Below are 25,827 nucleotides of genomic sequence, written 5' to 3'. Positions count from 1 at the left end.
ACTTCTTCCATCTCCCTCCCTTACTCCTTCATTATCTCTATAAAACACAGTGACACATCAGGGTTAATGGTTACTGTGAGTCTGAGTTAGTTTGAAAATGCAAACTGAAAATAGAACATTGACAGACAGATTGACTTCTCATGATGGAAAAACGTTTTCACAAAAGATTACCTGTGTGTGTGTGTGTGCATTTGTGTGTATGTGTGTGTATGTGTGATTGTTTACCAACAAAACACTTTGGGATGGAAAATATGCAATGGCATGCACTAGTCACTGCGTTACTGATCATTGTCTTGATAACTGTGTGTGTGTGTGCGTGCGTATGTGTGTGTGGTTTAAGGCAGTACTGGGAGGGGTTCCAGCACAGGAAGGGTGTGTTAAAGTGTGATCTAGTCTCCCACAGAGAGAGAGAAAGAGAGTGTGTGTTTGTGTGTGTGTGTGTCACAACAGCAGAGCTATGTGATGACAGCTTGTCAGCCATTAGTGTGTAATTCAGTGTAGTAAAGACCCTTCCTAAGGCGATAACATACATATATATGACAGAGAAAACACTCAAACACTGAGATAGAGAGAGGGAGGACAGGAAGAGAAGGAGAGAAAGAAGGTATGAAGGAAGAGAATTAACAACATGCCTTTTATGCCATGGTGATTAACTTAATTTTGGTGTGTGTGTGTCTGTGTGTGTGATATGTGTGTGTGTGAGTCAGAATGCGCACGTGTGTGTGTCCATGTGCAAGCGTTCAAACTTACACGTGTATGTGTTGTGTGTGTGTGTGTGTGTGTGTGTGTGTGTGTATGTGTCTGTGTGTGTGTGTGTGTGTGTGTGTGTGTGTGTGTGTGTGTGTGTGTGTGTGTGTGTGTGTGTGTGTGTGTGTGTGTGTGTGTCCGTATGTGTGTGTGTGTGTGTGTATGTCCGTGTGTGTCTGTGTGTGTGTGTCCGTGTGAGGGACATCTCTGGAGCCAGGCTGTGGAGGAAGGAAGTGCTTCACCAGTGAGGGTGAATGGGGTCGTGTGCCCCTGTTGTCATAGCTACATGACAAGTTAACTGGACATGTTTTCTCTATCCCTCTCTCCCTTCTATCTCTCTCTTCAGGATTGATAAGAGTACGGTCAGTGCACTCAGAGCACGGTGAGTAGTACGCACATTCAAAAAGTATACACAAAAATTGTTCAGCAAATTGGGTTTGCTGGAAGGAAGGGCATTCACGTCCACATGAGTGTTTATGTGTGTGTGTGTGTGTGTGTGTGTGTGTGTGTGTGTGTGTGTGTGTGTGTGTGTGTGTGTGTGTGTGTGCGAGCACCATTGGGTAGGTACCCTCTCTGTGTGGTACAGTACTGAGGGCTGTAGTAACCAGTAGTGGTGTTTTTGTATGTGGAAGCCAATTTTTATATGACATCTGACCACTTAACCCCCTAAGGTGGATGTCCTAATTAGCATAATAAAAAAATCCCCATACAAATGGGTCAGTTTAAGCTAGAGATATCTGCTTATTTTTGCATTGATGTGTCTCAATCCACCGCATCCGCCGATGTCGCACTTCCACATCGGCGGTGAAAGGTGACAGAGCTAGAGCGGTGTTTGTCAGACCATTAAAAATCCTGAAAATCGGCCTTCTCACAAAATCGTAAGTAGCGTCCAAACTGTTATGAACCATTTGTGGAAAGATATGACTCTCACGAACACGATGGCGTTCTTTGTTTGCTCTATGACCCCCACAAACTGTCTTGGTACTCGTCTGAAGTCGCCACAGCCGATCTGCCAACTTCTGTCTGTAGCGTCTAAACAGTTTGGGCTACACACTGATTTGACCCCTCTGTGCAAAGGTGAGACTCACAGCCATACCGTTCTGTGGCTTTGTCAGTCACACAACCTCATACACACAGTCTCACAGATAATAGAGTTATACAGTGATTTGTTTTCTTCTTTTGGCTGCTGTTTCTTGTGGTTGTGTTTCAATGTATTTAGTACCCAATAGAAATGAATGGTAAATAGTGTATTGTGTCATTTTGGAGTCACTTTTACTGTAAATAAACACTTCCACATGAATGTGGATGCTACCATGATTACGGAGGATCCTGAATGAATCGTGAATAATAATGAGTGAGAAAATTACAGACGCACATCATACCCTCCCCAGAATGCTAATCTCCCCTGTTATTGTAATGGTGAGAGATTAGCATGTCTTGGGGGTATGATATAAAATGCTAACCTCCCCTGTTATTGTAATGGTGAGAGGTTAGCATGTCTTGGGGGTATGGTATAAAATGCTAATCTCCCCTGTTATTGTAATGGTGAGAGGTTAGCATGTCTTGGGGGTATGGTATAAAATGCTAACCTCCCCTGTTATTGTAATGGTGAGAGGTTAGCATGTCTTGGGGGTATGGTATAAAATGCTAACCTCCCCTGTTATTGTAATGGTGAGAGGTTAGCATGTCTTGGGGGTATGGTATAAAATGCTAATCTCCCCTGTTATTGTAATGGTGAGAGATTAGCATGTCTTGGGGGTATGATATAAAATGCTAACCTCCCTGTTATTGTAATGGTGAGAGGTTAGCATGTCTTGGGGTATGGTATAAAATGCTAATCTCCCCTGTTATTGTAATGGTGAGAGGTTAGCATGTCTTGGGGTATGGTATAAAATGCTAACCTCCCCTGTTATTGTAATGGTGAGAGGTTAGCATGTCTTGGGGGGTATAAAATGCTAACCTCCCCTGTTATAATGGTGAGAGGTTAGCATGTCTTGGGGGTATGGTATAAAATGCTAATCTCCCCTGTTATTGTAATGGTGAGAGATTAGCATGTCTTGAGGGTATGATATAAAATGCTAACCTCCCCTGTTATTGTAATGGTGAGAGGTTAGCATGTCTTGGGGGTATGGTATAAAATGCTAATCTCCCCTGTTATTGTAATGGTGAGAGGTTAGCATGTCTTGGGGGTATGGTATAAAATGCTAACCTCCCCTGTTATTGTAATGGTGAGAGGTTAGCATGTCTTGGGGGTATGGTATAAAATGCTAATCTCCCCTGTTATTGTAATGGTGAGAGGTTAGCATGTCTTGGGGGTATGGTATAAAATGCTAATCTCCCCTGTTATTGTAATGGTGAGAGGTTAGCATGTCTTCGGGTTATAATATTTGTGCGTCTCTAACGTTTGTCGCTCATCTGAAACACAACCAAAGCAAGGGACAAATGCATCCAACAAATATGTAGAATCACAAGCTTGATGTAGTCATTGCATGCTATGAATATGGGACCAAATACTTAATTTTTGACTACTTTATTACACATTTGATCAAATTTGTCCTGATACTTTTGGTCCCCTAAAATGGGGGGACTATTAACAAAACATGCTGTAATTTCTAAATGGCTCACCCGATGAAAATACCCTCAAGGTAAAGCTGACAGCCTGCACTCTAAACTCACAGGCATTGTTTAAATTTTAAATCCTTTTTTATTTTTATAAGTACTTCACAGTCCCAATAATTATGGAGGGCACTGTATGTTATGAAGTTAGCAGCAGCAGTAATGTATAATAATCTGCTTGATTTATCCATGGATTTACCGTTGGGTATTATAGATCAAATCAAATGTATTTATTTATAAAGCCCTCCTTACAACAGTTGATATCTCAAAGTGCTGTACAGAAACCCAGCCTAAAACCCCCAAACAGCAAGCAATGCAGGTGTAGAAGCACGGTGGCTAGGAAAAACTCCCTAGAAAGCCCAGAACCTAGGAAGAAACCTAGAATGGAACCAGGCTATGAGGGGTGGCCAGTCCTCTTCAGGCTGTGCCGGGTGGAGATTATAACATAACATGGCCAAGATGTTCAAATGTTCATAAATGACCAGCAGGGTCAAATAATAATAATCACAGTGGATGTCGAGGGTGCAACAGGTCAGCACCTCAGGAGTAAATGTCAGTTGGCTTTTCATAGCCAATCATTTAGAGTATGTCTACCGCTCCTGCTGTCTCTAGAGAGTTGAAAACAGCAGGTCTGGGACAGGTAGCACGTCCAGAATGATATGATAGCACAAAGAACTCATTAAGTCAGCAGCAGCAGTTTTACATTGGGTATTACCATCGTATAGGAATTATATTATGTAGGCTATGATTATATGCCTGTTATGTTACATAATATTAGTGCCATCCTAATCAAAGGTGTTATAGAAACGATATGATGTATTACATTTGATATGACATGAGTGTAAAGGTGTATGATATGAAATGAATTAGTTGCTAACCTAATCAAAAGGGGCAATCTGTGGGATTTCCATCTGAAAATGAACATTTCATTAAACAAGTGTTGTTTGGGGTGTTTGTGTGTTAGTAGATAGGAAGTGTAACTATAAATGTGTTTTAGTGACACCTCAGTGGTAGCAGTAAAGTGTGTGAATTCCACCTGTCTGTGTTCTTACCTGCTGATAACCTGGGTGTGTATGAGAGATCTGTGTGTGTGTGACCACTCCTCTGTGATCTGAGTTTGTGTATGTATGTGTGTGTGTGACCACTCCTCTGTGATCTGAGTTTGTGTGTGTGTGTGTGACCACTCCTCTGTGATCTGAGTTTGTGTATGTGTGTGTGTGACCACTCCTCTGTGATCTGAGTTTGTGTATGTGTGTGTATGCACATCTGTCTCTCCATCTATTTCAGTTCATATAAATTACATGTTTCATGGAATTTCTCTTGTAGTGCAGTTCAGTTCCAACACTTGATGGCTATACTGAGATGGAGTTAACCCCATCTCTGGTGTGTGAATGTCTGTATATTATGTTTAGATGAGCATGATGAATTGAGATAGTGAGACCGGAGGGTGTGCCGAGTCAGGTTAGCATCATGTAGGCTACATGTGCATATTCCTGTAGGCTCATGGGTACGTGCGTGCGTTTATGCCTGTGGTGTGATGTATTTGTATTCTGCAGGAGTCTGCAGTACATTCATATGACTGTGTATGCTTAGTCGGTTTGTGTATAACTTATTAAAGTTGGTTTTAAACTGTGTATGTTTTATGAATGAGTACTCAATGTCCATGTAACGTCTAAACAGCACACTGTCATCTTCCCTGTCATCCCTTTATTTAGAGCTTGACTCATTCATTCACACACTCACTCTCTCCCTGTGTGTGTGTGTGTGTGTGTGTGTGTGTGTGTGTGTGTGTGTGTGTGTGTGTGTGTGTGTGTGTGTGTGTGTGTGTGTGTGTGTGTGTGTGTGTGTGTGTGTGTGTGTGTCAAGAAAAGATTCTGATAGATACTCCTGCTCAAGATTAAGTAGCACACTGACTATTTTACTGTTTTGAATGTTTGAGGGTTTTTGATGTGTTTGAGTGTCTGTGTTTTATAAGTTTGGTGTATGTTTTTGTTGTTTGTTTGTTTGATGTGTTGGAGTTTTTTGATGAGTTTGATGTGTTTGATGCGTTTGAGTATCTGTGTTTGATACGTTTGATGTAGGTTTTTGTTGTGTTTAATGTGTTTGATTGTGTTTGAGTGTTTGTATTGTTTTTGATGTCTGTGTATTTTTTACCCCTTTTTCTTCCCCAATTTCGTGGTATCCAATTGTTAGTAGTTATTATCTTGTCTCATCGCTACAACTCCAGGACAGGCTCGGAAGAGACGAAGGCCTTCTTAACACAGCGCGCATCCAACCTGGAAGCCAGCCGCACCAATGTGTTGGAGGAAACACCGTGCACCTGGCGAACTTGATTAGCGTGCACTGCGCCCCGGCCCTCCACAGGAGTTGCTAGTGCGCGATGAGACAAGGATATCCCTACCGGCCAAACCCTCCCTTACCCGGACAACGCTAGGCCAATTGTGCATCGCCCCATGGACCTCCCGGTCGCGGCCGGCTGCAACAGAACCTGGGCGCGAACCCAGAGTCTCTGGTGGCCCTAGACCACTGCGCCACCCGGGAGGGCCAGTCTGTGTGTTTTTGATGTGTTTGAGTGTGCGTTTTGAGACGTGTGTTTGAGTGAGTGTTTTTGATGTGTTTGAGTGTGCGTTTTTGAGATGTGTTTGAGTGTGTGTTTTTGATGTGTTTGAGTGAGTGTTTGAGTGAGTGTTTATGATGTGTTGTTGTGTTTTTGATGTGTTTGAGTGTTAGTTTATGATGTGTTTGATGTGTTTGAGTGAGTGTTTGAGTGTGTGTGTGAGAGTTTTTTATTTGTTTGAGTGTGTGTTTTTGATGTGTTAGAGTGTGTTTGTGTTGGAGTGTGTTTGACGTGTTGAACTGTTTTTGATGTGTTTGAGTGTGTGTTTTTGATTTGTTTGAGTGTGTGTTTTTGATGTGTTTGAGTCTGTGTTTTTGATGTGTTTGAGTGTGTGTTTTTGATGTGTTGGAGTGTGTTTGTGTTGGAGTGTGTTTGATGTGTTGAACTGTTTTTGATGTGTTTGAGTGTGTTTTTTGATGTGTTTGAGTGTGTTTTTTTAATGTGTTCGAGTGTGAGTTTTTATGTGCATGATGTGTGTGTTTTTTAATGTGTTTTTGATGTGTTCGATGTGTTTTTGATGTGTTGATGTGGTTGAGTGAGTGTTTTTGTTTTTGTTTTTTTAATGTGTTTTTGTTTGTTTGATGTGAGTGATTTTGATGTGTATGATGTGTTTTTGTGTTTGAGTGTTCGTTTTTAATGTGTTTGAGTGTTTTAATGTCTTGTAGTGTATGTTTTTGGTGTGTTTGAGTGTATGTTTTTGGTGTGTATGTTTTTGGTGTGTTTGAGTGTATGTTTTTGATGTGTTTGAGTTTTTCAAGGGATGCAAGTCTGTTGCATTGTTTTTTGTTTTAGATTGTGATGGACACTGAACCGTGTTTAGAAACCTTTTTAGTCCAAGTCTGCTACCAATACCAGCCTTGTTTAGGGCTAGGATATAGTTTAAAGTAAAAGCTTTGATGCCATCCTTCTAGCCAGGTTCTTTCCAGGATGCAGTCAAATGGAGAATGCATGGCCTGGTTACGTCATACTAATAGCAAGTGGTCTACAGCTAGGGTGGATCCCAGAGCCCTAGTCAAATATAGTGAATAGGGTGCTATTTGGGATGAAGCACTGGACTGTACATTTTAATAATTCACTATTATGTAATTATCTAATGGCTCGTACAGTAAGGCATGAATATAATCTTGTTATATTCTGGCTCTGGCACTTAGGGTGCTCTAAGCAAAATGTAATTTTGTGTGTGCGTATGAGCGTGTGTGTGCCTGCGCGCACATTTTTGCTTGTGTTTGTGTGTTTGATTGGTTGAAGACAGACACTCTGCTCAGTGTACCGTCAGAGGCATTTGAAAATTGTGTTTAAAAAACCATGACCGGGTGTCAGGTTCCGGTGGCATGCATTGAAACGGATGACTTTTCTTTTGCAAGATAACTATGAATTGACTGACTTATTTTCAAATAATTGTCAACATGGCAAAACATGGCGACTCTCAACACCTAATAATAGAAAGAGTTTGCCACTACTGACGAAACATTGTTAATGAGGAAATTACCTCTGCCCTCGACTTGCAATTTAAATTTAATGATTGGTGGGTCCCCCGTGAGACATTTGAGCTAACGTAGGCTAATGCGATTAGCATGAGGTTGTAAGTAACAAGAACATTTCCCAGGACATAGACAGAAAGCTTAAATTCGTGTTAATCTAACTGAACTGTCCAATTTATAGTAGCTATTACAGTGAAATAATACCATGCTATTGTTTAAGGAGAGTGCACTGTTATGAACTTGAAAATGTATTCATAAACCAATTAGGCACATTTGGGCAGTCTTGATACTAAATTTTTAACAGAAATTAAATGGTTCATTGGATCAGTCTAAAACTTTGCGCATACACTGTTGCCATCTAGTGGCCTACATGTAAATTATGCCTGGGCTGGAATAATACATTATGGCCATTCTCTTGCATTTCATAGATGATGGTACACATTTTTTAAAATGTTTATTTCTTTGTATTATCTTTTACCAGATCTAATGTGTTTTATTCTCCTACATTAATTTCACACTTCCACAAACTTCAGTGATTCTTTTCAAATGGTGTCATGAATATGCATATCCTTGCTTCAGGTCCTGAGCTACAGGCAGTTAGATTTGGGTATGTCATTTTAGGCATTTTTTTTTAAAAGGGTCCGATCCTTTTAAGAAATCAAAATATATTTTAGATTCTTCAAAGTAGCCATCCTTTGTCTTGATGACAGCTTTGCACCCTCTTGGCAAATAGCCATTTGATAAGGTATTCAGAAGTTTTGTGGCTTGTTAACTTGTTATGGCTGCATCCCCCGATCGGGATAAGTGCCATCAACAACCGCTGAATAGCATAGCGCTACATACAATAAATATTACTATAAATATTTATATTCATGAAATCACAAGTGCAGCTTAGCCTTTTGTTAATCCACCTGTCGTGTCAGATTTTGAAATTATGCTTTACAGCGAAAGCATTCCAAGCGTTTGTGTAAGTTTATCGATCGCACGATAAAACATTAAGTACACTTAGCATCAGGTAGCTCGGTCACGAAAATCCGAAAAGCAATCAAATTGATTGTTTACCTTTGATGATCTTCGGATGTTTTCACTCACGAGACTCCCAGTTACACAACAAATGTTCTGTTTGTTCCATAAAAATTATTTTTATATCCAAAATACCTCTGTTTGTTTGTCGCGTTATGTTCAGAAATCCACAGGAAAGAGAGGTCACGGCAACGCAGACGAAGATTCCAAATAGTTTCCATTATGTCCACAGAAACATGTCAAAGGTTTTTTAGAATCAATCCTCAGGTTGTTTTTAAAATATATAATCGATAATATATCAACCGCAAATGTCTTTCCCAGTAGGAGAGGGGAAAACAATAGCTGTCCAAATTCTGTTGCGCAAGCAAAACTCATGTGACCACTTTACTCGATGTTATTGTTCTGGCTCATTTTTCAAAATAAAAGCCTGAAACTATGTCTGAAGACTGTTGACACCTTGAGCAAGCGATAGGAAATGGAATCTGGTTCATATGCCTTTAAATCCAGCAAAGGGAGGCTATGGAACATGGAGTTTTCAAAATAGAAGCCACTTCCTGTTTTGACTTTCCTCAGGGTTTCGCCTGCAATATCAGTTCTGTTATACTCACAGACAATATTTTGACAGTTTTGGAAACTTTAGAGTGTTTTCTATCCAATACTAATAATAATATGGATATATTAGCAACTGAGACTGAGGAGCTGGCCGTTTACAATGGGCACCTTTTCATCCAAGCTACTCAATACTGCCCCTGCAGTAGTTAACTCTCTGGGATATGTGGGACGGTAGCGTCCCACCTCGCCCACAGCCAGTGAAATTGCAGGGCGCCTCCAAATTCAAAACAACAGAAATCCCAAAATTAAAATTCCTCAAACATACAAGTATTTTACACCATTATAAAGATAAACTTCTTGTAAATCCAGCCACAGTGTCCGATTTCAAATAGGCTTTACGGCGAAAGCACACCAAACGATTGTTAGGTCAGCACCTAGTCACAGAAAACTATAAAGACATTTTCCAGCTAAGGAGAGCCCTCACAAAAGTCAGAAATAGTGATTAAATTAATCACTAACCTTTGATGATCTTCATCAGATGGCACTCCCAGGACTCCATATTACACAATAAATGTGTTTTGTTCGATAAACTTAATCTTTATGTCCAAAAACCTCATTTGAAATTGGTGTTTTATGTTCAGAAATGCATTGTCTCAAACAAACATCTGGTGAAAGTGCAGAGAGCCACATCAAATTACAGAAATACTCATAATAAACATTGATAAAAGATACAAGTGTTAGGCATGGAAATATAGATAAACTTCTCCTTAATGCAACCACTGTGTCAGATTTCAAAAAGGCTTCATGGCGAAAGCACACCTTGCGATTATGTTAGGTTCTGTTATACTCAGACATCATTCAAACCGTTTTAGAAACTTCAGAGTGTTTTCTATCCAAATATACTAATTATATGTATATTCTAGCTGTTGAGTAGCAGGCAGTTTACTCTGGGCACCTTAATATCTAAGCTACTCAATACTGCCCGCAGTCCCAAAGAAGCTAAGGAGCTTTTTAGACCTAGACTTGGCACTCTGGTACCGCTTGCCATGCAGTAGCGGAGAGAACTGTCTATGACTAGGGTGGCTGGAATCTTTGGCAATTTTTAGGGCCTTCCTCTGACACCGCCTGGTATAGAGGTCTTGGATGGCAGAAAGCTTTGCCCCAGTGATGTACTGGGCCGTACGCACTACATTCTGTAGCGCCTTGCGGTCGGAGACCTAGCAGTTACCATACCAGGCGGTGATGCAACCAGTCAGGATGCTCTCGATTGTGCAGCCGTATAACTTTGAGGACCTGAAGAACCATGCCAATTATTTTTAGTCTCCTGAGGGGAATAGGTGTTGTCGTGCACTCTTCACGACTGTCTTGGTGTGTTTGGACCATGATAGTTTGTTCATGATGTAGACACCAAGGAAAGAAGCTCTCAACCTGCTCCACTACAGCCCTGTCGATGAGAATGGGAGTGTGCTCGGCCCTCCTTTTCCTGTAGTCCACGATAATCCCCTTTGTCTATATCATGTTGAGGGACAGGTTGTTGTCCTGACACCACAATGCCATGTCTCTGACCTCCTCCCTATAGACTGTCCAATTTGTTGGAGTCTTTTAATGCTAAAATCAGTTCTTTAACATCCATTTTCAAATGTTCCGAGCTAGCCCTCCTGATGTCATTTGACCCCACGTGGACTACGACAGTGTCAGCTCCCGGCATCTGTGGTAGAACAGTCGGAAGCAGCCTTGTTATGTCCTGTTTTTGCCTTGGGGACCGAGATGTTTCTCACCATAGAGCTGCCTATGATGACAGCTGGTGATGTTGAATGGGCCAGTCTCTCAGGCAGCCTCAAGGTCTGGTGAGCCTGGGAGCTCCGAGGATCTGAACCCGAGGTAGAAGCCACCAGAGAGGGAGACAGAACCAAGGACGAAGACGCAGGTACCTTCGGATCCGATCTTGATTGGGAAGCCAACAAGGACGAAGGCGCCGGAACCTCTGGATCCAGGGCGGCAAAGCTGTTTCTGGTCTGTGTCAGTGCCGGGCTCTACATCTCCATGGAGACCCCCGTTGCCAGAGGACGCCCTCTTTGACTTCCACTGCGAGTGGCGTACCTCCATGGCTGGTTGGTTGGGTCGAGAACAGCTCCATTATACAGGGAAGGAGGAGACCACTTCGTGGATGGAATCCTGCCTAGCACACGCCAGCCGGCTGTGGAGAGCCGACACGTCGGCGAAACTTCCACCAGACCAGAGGTGGAAGAAAAAAAACTGACTGTACAGTATCTTGCTAGCCTCAAAGCTATTATTAGTCAAATGTTTTAGGCTGTTGTCCGATGTAACACCAAGCACCAAACCCAATTTCTCTCCTCTTGATCTATAGATTATACACTGTCAATGCCTGGTGAACCTGGTGGGATGCATTGTATATTGTTTAATACAATTACCATGTGACATGGTTATTATGTCATGTTATCTGTCATAATGGCTCTGGAGGGGATGGCTGCCGTTTTCCAGGCTCCCAACCAACTGTGTTATTTTGTTTGTTTTTTCGCATTGTTTGTTACTCATTTTGTACATAATGTTGCTGCTACCGTCTCTTATGATCAAAAAATAGGTTCTGCAAATCAGAACAGCGATTACTCACTGGACAAAGATTTGTTCTTTAATGAGTCCGACTCGAAGGCTGTACTGGTTTGTCAAGATAAGGCCCTAATGCCTGTCATCAGCATAAAGAAAAGACAGAGGAAAGGGGGAGGAGGGTGGGGTGCCTTGTAGGAATTTGCTGACGAGTAGGTAAACCACCACTTCCCTCAGTATTATTGGCCAACGTACAATCATTGGAAAACAAATTGGACGATCTACGATTAAGACTATCCTTCCAACGGGACATTAAAATCTGTAATATCTTATGTTTCACTGAGACGTAGCTTCTCGGTGCATCGGCAGGACAGAGCAGCTACGTCTGGTAAAACGAGGGGCAGGGGTGTGTGTCTATTTGTCAATGACTACTAGTGCGCGATGTCTAATATTAAAGAAGTCACAAGGTATTGCTCGCCTGCATGAGAGCACCAGCTGTTCTGGACAACTCTACTCAAAGCATGCGCAGGGCGGCAGGTAACCTAGTTGTTAGAGAGTTGGGCCAGTATCCAAAATGTTGCTAGATTGAATTGCCGAGCTGACAAGGTCAAATCTGTCATTCTGCACATGAACAAGGCAGTTAACCCACTGTTCCTAGGGCGTCAATGAAAATAAGAATTTGTTCTTAACTGACTTGCCTAGTTATATATAGGTTAAATTAAAAATTAAAAATGCGCGAACCAACTGATGTGTCTTCACAAACATTTTCAACCTCCCCCTGACCGAGTCTGTAATACCTACACTACTGCTCAAAAGTTTGGGGTCACATAGAAATTTCATTTTTTTCAAAGAAAAGCACATTTTTTGTCCATTAAAAAAACATTAAAATGATCAGAAATGCAGTGCAGACATTGTTAATGTTGTAAATGACTGTTGAAGCTGGAAACGGCTGATTTTTTTGTGGAATATCACTCCTGTGTTCCAATGGCACGTTGTGTTAGCTAATCCAAGTTTAGCATTTTAAAAGTCTAATGGATCATTAGAAAACCCTTTTGCAATTCTGTTAGCACAGCTGAAAACTGTCATTCTGATTAAAGAAGCAATAAAACTGGCCTTCTTTAGACTAGTTGAGTATCTGGAGCATCAGCATTTGTGGGTTTGATTGCAAGCTCAAAATGGCCAGAAACAAAGAACTTTCTTCTGAAACTCGTCAGTCTATTCTTGTTCTGAGAAATTAAGCCTATTCCATGTGTAACGGCTCTCTTCTATCTCCTCCTCTGACAAAGAGGTAGAACAAGGATCAGACCAAAATGCAGCGTGATGATGATTCATGATATATTTTAATGAAGGAAAACCTATACATACAGAAACTACAAAAATAACGAAAATGAAATAATGAAAACCGAAACAGCCCTATCTGGTGCAAACACAAAGACAGGAACAATCACCCACGAAACACTCACAGAATATGGCTGCCTAAATATGGTTCCCAATCAGAGACAACGATAATCACCTGACTCTGATTGAGAACCGCCTCAGGCAGCCATAGACTACGTAGACACCCCACAAAACCCTTAAGACAAAAACACACCACAATAACCCATGTCACACCCTGGCCTGACCAAATAAATAAAGAAAACACAAAATACTAAGACCAAGGCGTGACACCATGTGAGAAATTGCCAAGAAACTGAAGATCTCCTACAATGCTATGTACTACTCCATTCACAGAACAGCGCAAACTGGGTCTAAACAGAATAGAAAGAGGAGTGGGAGGCCCCGGTGCACAACTGAGCAAGAGGACAAGCACATTAGAGTGTCTAGTTTGAGAAAGAGACGCGTCACAAGTCCTCAACTGGCACCTTCATTAAATAGTACCCGCAAAACACCAGTCTCAACGTCAACAGCAAAGAGGCGACTCCAAGATGCTAGCCTTCTAGGCAGAGTTCCTCTGTCCAGTGTTCTTTTGCCAATCTTAATATTTTATTTTTATTGGCCAGTGTGAGACATGGCTTTTTTCTTGCAACTCTTCCATTTGTTTTGTGTTAGCCGCAACTGTTTGCTAATGTTAGCGAACGGTCTGAAATGGTAGTGTGCGGCGAACATAATTGTCTGTTTCAGATCTAAATTGCCGCTAAAATAATCAAGTGGCCATGTAGAATTTTTATTATATTTAGTAGGAATTGCTAAGTAATTTTTAGTTTCAGTATTGTCACTTAGAAGCTACTGTATTCTTTCAGCTGAAATCTTTCAAGTGAAGTTGTTACTTTGGCAACATGTTTGCCACAAAGAGAAGCCTTGTTGAACTCAGCTCAGTTGGCCACGTTTATGACAAGCAGTTCCTTTTATTTTTACTCTTTTTTTTCTCCCTATTCAATGTTCTCCCCCTCCCCTCCCCTCCCCACTTCTACAGTGCAGACGCAAATTACATTATGTCAAGGTTAGAAAATACCAAATGAATATCACTACCACTATGGACAGCATAGTAAATAAGATAGTGAGTTGGAATTTTAACAGTATTCAGAAACCGTTAAGAGGTATACAATTCTGGTGCATTTAAAATATCTTAACTGTGATGTGGCAATGTTACAGGAGACACATTTGAATGCAGAATAATCTAAGAAATTGAGACAGAGATGGATGGGTCAGGTGTTCTCCTCCCCTGGTGGCAAAGATTCTAAAGGTGTCAGCATTCTGATTGCAAAAATAATGTCTTTCAAACATTCTAACTTGCATGGTGATAGCCTCAGGATGGTTACAGAATGAGAAGTGTACCCTGGTAAACGTACAGTATATGCACCTAATACTTCATAAGCCACCATTCTCTTTTCCAACTGCATAGATTTTATTTGGGCTCGGCAGAAGGCAGGAAAGATGTTATTGGTTTAAGCAGGTAGAGAACAGACAGTCTATTCTAGCCGTTGGGTATAGTAAGGGAGTACTTCAATGGGATGGCACCAGAATTAATCCATCTTTCAAACAATTAAATGACAAATTGTATGGGTAAGAGAGTATTGCAGGTGACAATGATTTTGATGCCTTCTTTAAGGGCCTTGACCTTCCTTCCTTCCTTCTGTCAATATGGTGGATAAAGTTGATTTGGACCTCCTGATCACCCAGTTAGAAATTGACAATTCAATTATGAAAATGTCCTCTGGGAAAACACCTGGCGATAACGGCTTGGGTATTGAATTCTACAAATGCTTCAAAAAACAACTGCCCCCAATCCTTCTGAAGTTATTTTATGAAACACTAGAGTCCGAATCTATGCCCCCATCCTTGTGCCGAGCCATTATCGCTCTGCTACCCAGGCCTGGTAAGGACCCTTTAGAGCTAGGAAGTTTCCGACCCTTAAGTTTGTTGAACAGCGACTATAAGATATTAGCCAAGACCCTCGCCCTACGCTTAGAGACAGTAATCCAGTAAATAATTAATCTAGACCAGGTTGGGCTCATCCCAGTTCGTCTCTCTGTGAATAACATGCGTAGGCTGTTTCATGTCATACCCAAGGCTAACTCTTAATACTCAAGTTATAGCAGCGTCCTTGGATGCCGAGAAGGTCTTTAACTGGATAGAATGTCCAGACCTCTTTCGTACACTCAACAAGTTTGGCTTTGGTCCCATGTTCATTAGCTGGGCCAGAGCCTGATACAGTGCCCCCATCTCATCCGTCAAAACGAATGGAATAGTGTCTGACTTATTTTGTCTCCATGAGGTGTGAGACAGGGTTGCCCCACTAGTCCCCTCGTATTTATTTTAGCCTTAGAACCCCTGGCATGTGCGATACGCACAGAAGAGACCATCTCAGGTGTATACATTTATGAACATGAGTTAAAATTGAATCTATATGCTGACAACATCCCACCCTTAGTAACCCTGCCATCCCCCTACCAGCAGTCTTAAAGCTGATTGACACCTTTAGTTCCCTCTCAGGATACAAGATCAACTGGAGTAAGAGTGACAATATCCCTCTCAACCGACACACATTTCAGGCTTACTTAGTGGGGTCCCCATTTGTTTGGAAGACTAGTAATAGTATCCCCATAACCAAGATATTGAGCCTAAATGAAACTAGAGTTGTCCAGGTCATCAGGGATGATATTAAGAGATTGACAACTCTCCCTGTCACGTTGTATACTGATTGGAGACAGGTGCAGGAATACGAAATCGTTTTTGGTTGTTTTTACAAGACCCGTAATAACAAGTGCACACTAACAAGGTATGTAAACCGTAATACAATGTACACCAAACGTAGCACGAAAGCCGATATCACAGAGCACAGGTACTCACAAGACCAACTGACATGGAACATTAATCGACAAGGACAATGGGGAACAGAGGGCACAATTATACACATACTAATCAGGGGGAATAGGAACCAGGTGTGCGTAATGAGACAAGACAGTCCGGGGTTGGTAGTAATGATCCAGTTCAGTGACTCCTAGAAGGCCGGTGACATAGACCTCCGTAGCTGTACCGGAGGAATCCGTAACACTCCCCCTATCTTCATGGGGTAGAGCTGAAATTTTGAAGATGAATATATTACCTAAGCTAGCCTCTGTCACGCGACGCTCCCGAGCATACTATCTTGAATTCAAGATCCTAAATGGATTCAAGATCCTCTTGCTCCACTCAGTATTTTTGTTAAACAGAAAACCCAAACATATGGCAGCAGATCCACAAGGTCTGCCATGAGAGGTGACTGTATAGTTAAGCACCTTTAGTAAATCCGCTTTCTCTGTGAGAGCTTCCCATGTCTGGAATACACTGCCATCAGACACACATAACTGCACCACCTATCACACTTTCACAAAATGTATGAATACATGGCTAAAAGTCAATCAGATTTGTGATCATAATCCCTAGCTGTGTATTGTCACTTTCCTTGTTGTCTGTTGTCTGTAGCTTGTGAGGTGTGGAAACACTTTGCTGCTTTTATGAAATTTGTCTTGCTGCTTTTTGTTCTATGTTGCTCTGTCTGTATGCTATGTCTTGCTTGTCCTTTGTTGCTCTGTCTGTATGCTATCTCTTGCTTGTCCTATGTTGCTCTGCGTGTGCTCACTGTTCAATGATTGTCTATATTGTCATTGTTTTTAATAACCTGCCCAGGGACTGCGGTTGAAAATTAGCCGACTGGCTAAAACCGGCACTTTTAGTGAAACGTTGATTAATGTGCACTGTCCCTGTAAAAATAAAATAAACTCAAACTCAAACTACTCGCCCATGTCCAGTCTATTGGCAACAAGGTTGATGAAATCCGAGCAAGGGTAGCATTCCAGAGAGACATCAAAGACTGTAACGTTCTTTGCTTCACGGAAACATGGCTCACTCGAGACATGCTATCGGAGTCGGTACAGCCAGCTGGTTTCTTCACGCATCGCGCCGACAGAAACAAACATCTTCCTGGTAAGAAGAGGTGTGGGGGGGTATGCCTTATGATTAACGAGGCGTGGTGTGATCAAAACAACATAAAGGAACTCAAGTCCTTCTGTTCACCTGACATAGAATTCCTCACAATCAAATGTCGAGCGCATTATCTACCAAGAGAATTCTCTTCGATTATAATCACAGCTGCATATATTCCCCCCCCCCCCAAGCAGACACATCGATGGCCCTGAATGAAATTTATTTGACTCTATGTAAACTGGAAACCACATATCCTGAGGCTGCATTCAGTGTAGCTGGGGATTTTAACAAGGCTAATCTGAAAACAAGACTCCCCAAATTCTATCAGCATATCGAATGTGCTACCAGGGCTGGTAAAACCCTAGATCATTGTTATTCTAACTTCCACGACGCATATAAGGCCCTCCCCGCCCTCCTTTCTGAAAAGCTGACCACGACTCCATTTTGTTGCTTCCAGCCTATAGACAGAAACAGGAAGCTCCCGCTCTCAGGTCTGTTCAAAGCTGGTCCAACCAATCTGATTCCATGCTTCAAGATTGCTTTCGATCACGTGAATTGGGACATGTTCCGCATTGCGTCAAACAACAACATTGACGAATACGCTGATTCGGTGAGCGAGTTCATTAGCAAGTGCATTGGTGATGTCGTACCCACAGCAACTATTGAAACATTCCCAAACCAGAAACCGTGGATTGATGGCAGCATTCGCGCAAAACTGAAAGCGCGAACCACTGCTTTTAACAAGGGCAAGGTGACCGGAAACATGACCGAATACAAACAGTGTAGCTATTCCCTCCGCAAGGCAATCAAACAAGCTAAGCGTCAGTATAGAGACAAAGTAGAGTCACAATTCAAAGGCTCAGACACAAGAGGTATGTGGCAGGGTCTACAGTCTATCATGGATTACAAAAAGAAAACCAGCCCCGCCACGGACCAGGATGTCTTGCTCCAAGACTGACTAAACAACTTCTTTGCTCGCTTTGACGACAATACAGTGCCACTGACACGGCCCGCTACCAAGACCTGCGGACTCTCTTTCACTGCAGCCGACGTGAGAAAAACATTTAAACGTGTTAACCCTCGCAAGGTTGCAGGCTCAGACGGCATCCCCAGCCGCGTCCTCAAAGCATGCGCAGACCAGCTGGCTGGTGTGTTTACGGACATATTCAATCAATCCTTATCCTAGTCTGCTGTTCCCACATGCTTCAAGAGGGCCACCATTGTTGAAAAAAAGAAAGAAACATACAGGAACTCAAATCCTTCTGTTCACCTGATTTAGAATTCCTTACAATCAAATGTAGACCGCATTATCTACCTAGAGAATTCTCTTCGATTATAATCACAGCCGTATATATCCCCCCCAAGCAGACACATCGATGGCTCTGAACGAACTTTATTTAACTCTTTGCAAACTGGAAACCATTTATCCGGAGGCTGCATTCATTGTAGCTGGGGATTTTAACAAGGCTAATCTGAAAACAAGACTCCCTAAATTTTATCAGCATATCGATTACGCAACCAGGGGTGGAAAAACCTTGGATCATTGTTACTCTAACTTCCGCGACGCATATAAGGCCCTGCCCCGCCCCCCTTTCGGAAAAGCTGACCACTACTCCATTTTGTTGATCCCTGCCTACAGACAGAAACTAAAACTAGAGTCTCCCACGCTGAGGTCTGTCCAACGCTGGTCCGACCAAGCTGACTCCACACTCCAAGACTGCTTCCATCACGTGGACTGGGATATGTTTCGTATTGCGTCAGATAACAACATTGGCCGAATACGCTGATTCGGTGTGCGAGTTCATTAGAACGTGCGTTGAAGATGTCGTTCCCATAGCAACGATTAAAACATTCCCTAACCAGAAACCGTGGATTGATGGCAGCATTCGCGTGAAACTGAAAGCGCGAACCACTGCTTTTAATCAGGGCAAGGTGTCTGGTAACACGACCGAATACAAACAGTGCAGCTATTCCTCCGCAAGGCTATCAAACAAGCTAAGCGTCAGTACAGAGACAAAGTAGAATCTCAATTCAATGGCTCAGACACAAGAGGCATGTGGCAGGGTCTACAGTCAATCACGGACTACAGGAAGAAATCCAGCCCAGTCACGGACCAGGATGTCTTGCTCCCAGGCAGACTAAATAACTTTTTTGCCCGCTTTGAGGACAATACAGTGCAACTGACACGGCCTGCAACGAAAACATGCGGTCTCTCCTTCACTGCAGCCGAGGTGAGTAAGACATTTAAACGTGTTAACCCTCGCAAGGCTGCAGGCCCAGACGGCATCCCCAGCCGCGCCCTCAGAGCATGCGCAGACCAGCTGGCCAGTGTGTTTACGGACATATTCAATCAATCCCTATACCAGTCTGCTGTTCCCACATGCTTCAAGAGGGCCACCATTGTTCCTGTTCCCAAGAAAGCTAAGGTAACTGAGCTAAACGACTACCGCCCCGTAGCACTCACTTCCGTCATCATGAAGTGCTTTGAGGGACGAGTCAAGGACCATATCACCTCCACCCTACCTGACACCCTAGACCCACTCCAATTTGCTTACCGCCCCAATAGGTCCACAGACGATGCAATCGCAACCACACTGCACACGGCCCTAACCCATCTGGACAAGAGGAATACCTATGTGAGAATGCAGTTCATCGACTACAGCTCAGCATTTAACACCATAGTTCCCTCCAAACTCGTCATCAAACTTGAGACCCTGGGTCTCGACCCCGCCCTGTGTAACTGGGTACTGGACTTCCTGACGGGCCGACCCCAGGTGCTGACGGTAGGTAACAACATCTCCACCCCGCTGATCCTCAACACTGGGGCCCCACAAGGGTGGGTTCTGAGCCCTCTCCTGTACTCCCTGTTCACCCACAACTGCGTGGCCATGCACGCCTCCAACTCAATCATCAAGTTTGAAGATGACACTACAGTGGTAGGCTTGACTACCAACAACGACGAGACGACCTACAGGGAGGAGGTGAGGGCCCTCGGAGTGTGGTGTCAGGAAAATTACCTCACACTCAACGTCAACAAAACAAAGGAGATGATCGTGGACTTCAGGAAACAGCAGAGGGAGCACCCCCCCTATCCACATTGACGTGACAGTAGTGGAGAGGGTAGAAAGTTTTAAGTTCCTCGGCATACACATCACGGACAAACTGAATTGGTCCACCCACACAGACAGCCTGGTGAAGAAGGCGCAGCAGCGCCTCTTCAACCTCAGGAGGCTGAAGAAATTTGGCTTGTCACCAAAAGCACTCACAAACTTTTACAGATGCACAATCGAAAGCATGCTGTCGGGCTGTATCGGCGCCTGGTACGGCAACTGCTCCGCCCACAACTGTAAGGCTCTCCAGAGGGTAGTGAGGTCTGCACAACGCATCACCGGGGGCAAACTACCTGCCATCCAGGACACCTACACCACCCGATGTCACAGGAAGGCCATAAAGATCATCAAGGACAACAACCACCCGAGCCCCTGCCTGTTCACCCCGCTATCATCCAGAAGGCGAGGTCAGTACACGTACATCAAAGCGGGGACCGAGAGACTGAAAAACAGCTTCTATCTCAAGGCCATCAGACTGTTAATAAACAGCCACCACTAACATTGAGTGGCTGCTGCCATACATGTAAAAAAAATGATCACTAGCCACTTTAGACAATGCCACTTAATGTAATGTTTACATACACTATATTACTCATCTCATATGTATATACTGTACTCGATACCATCTACTGCAACCTGCCTGTGCCGTTCTGTACCATCACTCATTCATATATCTTTATGTACATATTCTTCATCCCGTTACACTTGTGTGTATAAGGTAGCTGTTGTGAAATTGTTAGGTTAGATTACTCGTTGGTTATTACTGCATTGTCGGGAACTAGAAGCACAAGCATTTCGCTACACTCGCCTTAACATCTGCTAACCGTGTGTATGTGACAAATAAAATTAGATTTGATTTGGTCAAAAGCAGTAAGCCCTATACTCACCCTGTGTCACATGGAGGCCTGACTAACCGGTGCCTGTATATAGCCTCCCTACTGTTATAGCCTCGCTACTGTATATAGCCTCCCTACTGTTATAGCCTCGCTACTGTATATAGCCTCCCTACTGTTATAGCCTCGCTACTGTATATAGCCTCCCTACTGTTATAGCCTCGCTACTGTATATAGCCTCCCTACTGTTATAGTCTCCCTACTGTTATAGCCTCCCTACTGTTATAGCCTCCCTACTGTTATAGCCTCGCTACTGTATATAGCCTCCCTACTGTTATAGCCTCGCTACTGTATATAGCCTCCCTACTGTTATAGCCTCGCTACTGTATATAGCCTCCCTACTGTTATAGCCTCCCTACTGTTATAGCCTCCCTACTGTTATAGCCTCGCTACTGTATATAGCCTCCCTACTGTTATAGCCTCGCTACTGTATATAGCCTCCCTACTGTTATAGTCTCCCTACTGTTATAGCCTCGCTACTGTTATATAGCCTCCCTACTGTTATATATCCTCCCTACTGTTATATAGCCTCCCTACTGTATATAGCGTCCCTACTGTTGTGGCCTCGCTACTGTTATAGCCTCCCTACTGTATATAGCCTCCCTACTGTTATAGCCTCCCTACTATATATAGCCTCGTTACTGTTATAGCCTCGCTACTGTATATAGCCTCCCTACTGTTATAGCCTCCCTACTGTATATAGCCTCGTTACTGTTATAGCCTCGCTACCGTATATAGCCTCCCTACCGTATATAGCCTCCCTACTGTATATAGCCTCCCTACTGTATATAGCCTCGCTACTGTATATAGCCTCCCTACTGTATATAGCCTCGCTACCGTATATAGCCTCCCTACTGTTATAGCCTCCCTACTGTTATATATCCTCCCTACTGTATATAGCCTCGCTACTGTATATAGCCTCCCTACTGTATATAGCCTCCCTACTGTATATAGCCTCCCTACTGTATATAGCCTCGCTACTGTTATAGCCTCGCTACTGTATATAGCCTCCTTACTGTTATAGCCTTGCTACTGTTATATAGCCTCCCTACTGTATATAGCCTCCCTACTGTATATAGCCTCGCTACTGTATATAGCCTCCCTACTGTATATAGCCTCCCTACTGTATATAGCCTCGCTACTGTTATAGCCTCCCTACTGTATATAGCCTCCCTACTGTATATAGCCTCCCTACTGTTATATAGCCTCCCTACTGTATATAGCCTCCCTACTGAATATAGCCTCGCTACTGTTATAGCCTCCCTACTGTATATAGCCTCCCTACTGTATATAGCCTCCCTACTGTTATAGCCTCGCTACTGTTATTTTTCACTGTCTTTTTTACTGGTTTTATTTCTTTAATTAACTATTGTTCACCTAATACCTTTTTTTTACATAAAAATTGCACTGTTGGTTAGAGCCGGAACCAAGCACTTCACTGTTGGATTTGGGGCACGTGACAAATAAACTTTGATTTCTCACCACAGGGTGAGTGACATGCTCTAGTGATGGAGGGTGATGTCACTGTGTGTAAACATGATTGAGCGTAGGGTCTGGTGTGTGTCACACCGAGGTTTTAACGGGTTCATGCGCCGTCAGTAAGTTTAAATGGGACCCTTTCTTCATAGAGCACAGCGCTGCTGTTCTGCCCTGAGTTTTCCCTGACATTTCTGCTGTGAGAAACTGGGTCTTTAAACACTCAGCCTGGACATTACTGTTTGTCAGAGCAGAGAGGAGCTGGGTGGAACTGTTCTTAGGCAGGCATCCACAAACCACACACACACACACACACACACAAACATGTTGTACTGAGGTGTATACTCAGAGACCACTGCAGCGCTGCAACAGGGCTACAGAGCTGGGCTGATGGATCTGGGCTGCTGCTAGGTTGAGCTACTCTGTCTCTGGGTGGCTTTAGCCATGTGTGTAACTGGGTCTCTTTAAACAAACTCAGGTTGTCTCCCCAATGGCATCCTATTCCCTCGCTCCATCCTCCGCCCTACTTTTGACTAATTTATAGTCAAAACTAGTACACTATAAAGGAATAGGGTGCCATTTGGAATGCAGACTCAGAGATGGAGCCCGCTGGAGTCTGACTGAAGGTTGACCATCTCTGTAGTCATAGACAGCAGCCCTCTCTCTCTCTGTCTCTCTGTGTCTCTTTGTATTTTTCTCTCTCCCACTCTCTCTCCCCTGTCTCTCTCTCTCTCTCTCTCTCTCTCTCTCTCTCTCTCTTAGCTCCCCCCTCTCTTAATTCAATTTAAAATCAATTCAATTCAAGGGCTTTATTGACATGGGAAACATACACTACCGTTCAAAAGTTTGCTGTCACTTAGAAATGTCCTTGTTTTTGAATGAAAAGCACGTTTTTTTTTGTCCATTAAAGTAGCATCAAATTGATCACAAATACAGTGCATTGTTAATGTTACAAATGACTATTGTAGCTGGAAACGACAGTTACTCTATCCAGTGTTTGTGTTCTTTTGCCCATCTTAATCTTTTCTTTTTATTGGCCAGTCTGAGATATGGCTTTTTCTTTGCAACTCTGCCTAGAAGGCCAGCATCGCGGAGTCGCCTCTCCAATATTGATGTTGAGACTGGTGTTTTGCGGGTACTATTTAATGAAGCTGCCAGCTGAGGACTTGTGAGGCATCTGTTTCTCCAACTAGACACTCTAATGTGCTTGTCCGCCAGCCAGTTTTATTGCTTATTTAATCAGAACAGTTTTCAGCTGTGCTAACATAATTGCAATTGGGTTTTCTAATGATCAATTAGCCTTTTAAAATGCTAAACTTGGATTAGCTAACACAATGTGATGGTTGCTGATAATGGCCCTCTGTACACCTATGTAGATATTCCATAAAATATCTACATCTACACGTTTACAGCTACAATAGTCATTTACAACATTAACTATGTCTACACTGTATTTCTGATCAACTTGATGTTATTTGTGATGTTTGTTTTTTTTATCAACAAAAAATGTGCTTTTATTTCAAGTGACCCCAAACTTTGGAACGGTAGTGTATGTTAACATTGCCAAAGCAAGTGGAGAAGATAATAAAAGCAAGTAAAAAACTAAAAGTAAAAATGAACAGTAGACATTACAATCACAGAAGTTCCAAAAGAATAAAGACATTTCAAATGTCATATTATGTCTATATACAGTGTGGAAACGATGTGCAAATAGTCAAAGTACAAAAGGGAAAATAAATTAACATAAATATGGGTTGTATTTACAATGGTGTTTGTTCTTCACTGGTTGCCCTTTTATTGTGGCAACAGGTCACAAATATTGCTGCTGTGTTGGCACACTGTGGTATCTCACCCAGTAGATATGGAAGTGAATCAAAATCGGGATTGTTTTCGAATTCTTTGTGGATCTGTGCAATCTGAGGGAAATATGTGTCTCTAATATGGTCAAACGGCATTCACGGTGGCTAGGCATTCTGCCACTGTGTACTCTCTGTTTAGGGCCAAATAGCATTCTAGTTTGCTCTGTTTTTTTGTTAATTCTTTCCAAGAATAATGTCAAATAATTGTTTTTTTCTCATGATTTGGTTGTATATAATTGTGTTGCTGTCCTGGGTCTCTGTGGGGTGTGTTTGTGTTTGTGAACAGAGCCCCAGGACCAGCTTGCTTAGGGAACTCTTCTCCAGGATCTCTTTGTAGGTGATGGCTTTGTTATGGAAAGTTTGGGAATCGCTTCCCTTTAGGTGTTTGTAGAATTTAACTGCTCATTTCTGGATTTTGATAATTAGCAGGTATCGGCCTAATTCTGGTCTGCATGCATTATTTGGTTTTCTACGTTGTACAAGGAGGTTATTTTGGCAGAATTCTGCATGCTGAGTCTGGACCCCAGACCTCACAACTACTAAGGGCAATGGGTACTATAACTGATTTAAGTATTTCTATCCAGATCCTACTTGGGATGTCGAATTTTATGTTGATTTTGACGGCATAGAATGCCCTTCTTGCCTTGTCTCTCAGATCGTTCGCAGCTTTGTGGAAGTTACCTGTGGTGATGATGTTTAGGCCAAGGTACGTATAGTTATTGTGTGGTCTAGGGCAACGGTGTCTAGATGGAATTTGTATTTGTGGTCCTGGCGACTGGACCTTTTTTGGAACACCATTGAGATTTACTGTCAGGGCCCAGGTCTGGCAGAATCTGTGCAGAAGAACTAGGTGTTGCTGTAGGCCCTCCTTGGCTGGTGATCATCAGCAAACAGTAGACATTTGACTTCAGATTCTAGTAGGGTGAGGCCGGGTGCTGCAGACTTTTCTATTGCCCTCACCAATTTGTTGATATATATGTTGAAAAGGGTAGGGCTTAAGCTGCATCCCTGTCTCACCCCACGGCCCTGTGGGAAGAAATGTGTGTGTTTTTTGACAATTTTAACCACACACTTGTTGTTTGTGTACATGGATTTTATAATGCCGTATGTTTTCCCCCCCAACACCACTTTCTATCAATTTGTATAGCAGACCCTCATGCCAAATTGAGTCGAAAGCTCTTTTGAAATCAACAAAGCACGAGAAGACTTTGGCTTTGTTTTGGTTTGTTTGTTTGTCAATTAGGGTGTGCAGGGTGAATACATGGTCTATCGTACGATACGTTGGTAAAAAGCCAATTTGACATTTGCTCAGTACATTGTTTTCACTGAGGAGATGTATGAGTCTGCTATTTATGATAATGCAGAGGATTTTCCCAAGGTTGCTTTTGACGCATATGCCACGGTAGTTATTGGGGTCAAATTTGTCTACACTTTTGTGGATAGGGGTGATCAGTCCTTGGTTCCCAATATTGGGGAAGATGC

The 25,827-nt window shown here is 42.7% G+C and overlaps 1 protein-coding gene across 2 annotated transcripts in view; it reads left to right on the top strand.

The window, feature by feature from the left end:
- LOC115106810 (rap1 GTPase-activating protein 2-like) overlaps positions 1 to 25,827 on the top strand; it is an 87,986-nt gene that overhangs the window by 1,723 nt on the left and 60,436 nt on the right. The window contains exons 1-2 of one of the 2 annotated variants that reach the window (XM_065008105.1): positions 430 to 604; positions 1,094 to 1,129. Coding sequence is in view for 1 of the 2 variants with exons in the window: in XM_029629921.2 (XP_029485781.1) it covers positions 1,094 to 1,129 (36 nt within the window). In the remaining variant the exon portion in view is untranslated. Of the gene's footprint in view, positions 1 to 429; positions 605 to 1,093; positions 1,130 to 25,827 lie in introns of those variants that run through there. The other variant, XM_029629921.2, reaches the window with a different exon arrangement.

The sequence above is a fragment of the Oncorhynchus nerka genome, linkage group LG23 (genome assembly GCF_034236695.1).
Source record: "Oncorhynchus nerka isolate Pitt River linkage group LG23, Oner_Uvic_2.0, whole genome shotgun sequence".
Taxonomy (NCBI): Eukaryota; Metazoa; Chordata; class Actinopteri; order Salmoniformes; family Salmonidae; genus Oncorhynchus; species Oncorhynchus nerka.
Note: the sequence above shows the minus strand (reverse complement) of the source record. Positions and strands in the feature narration are given on the sequence as shown.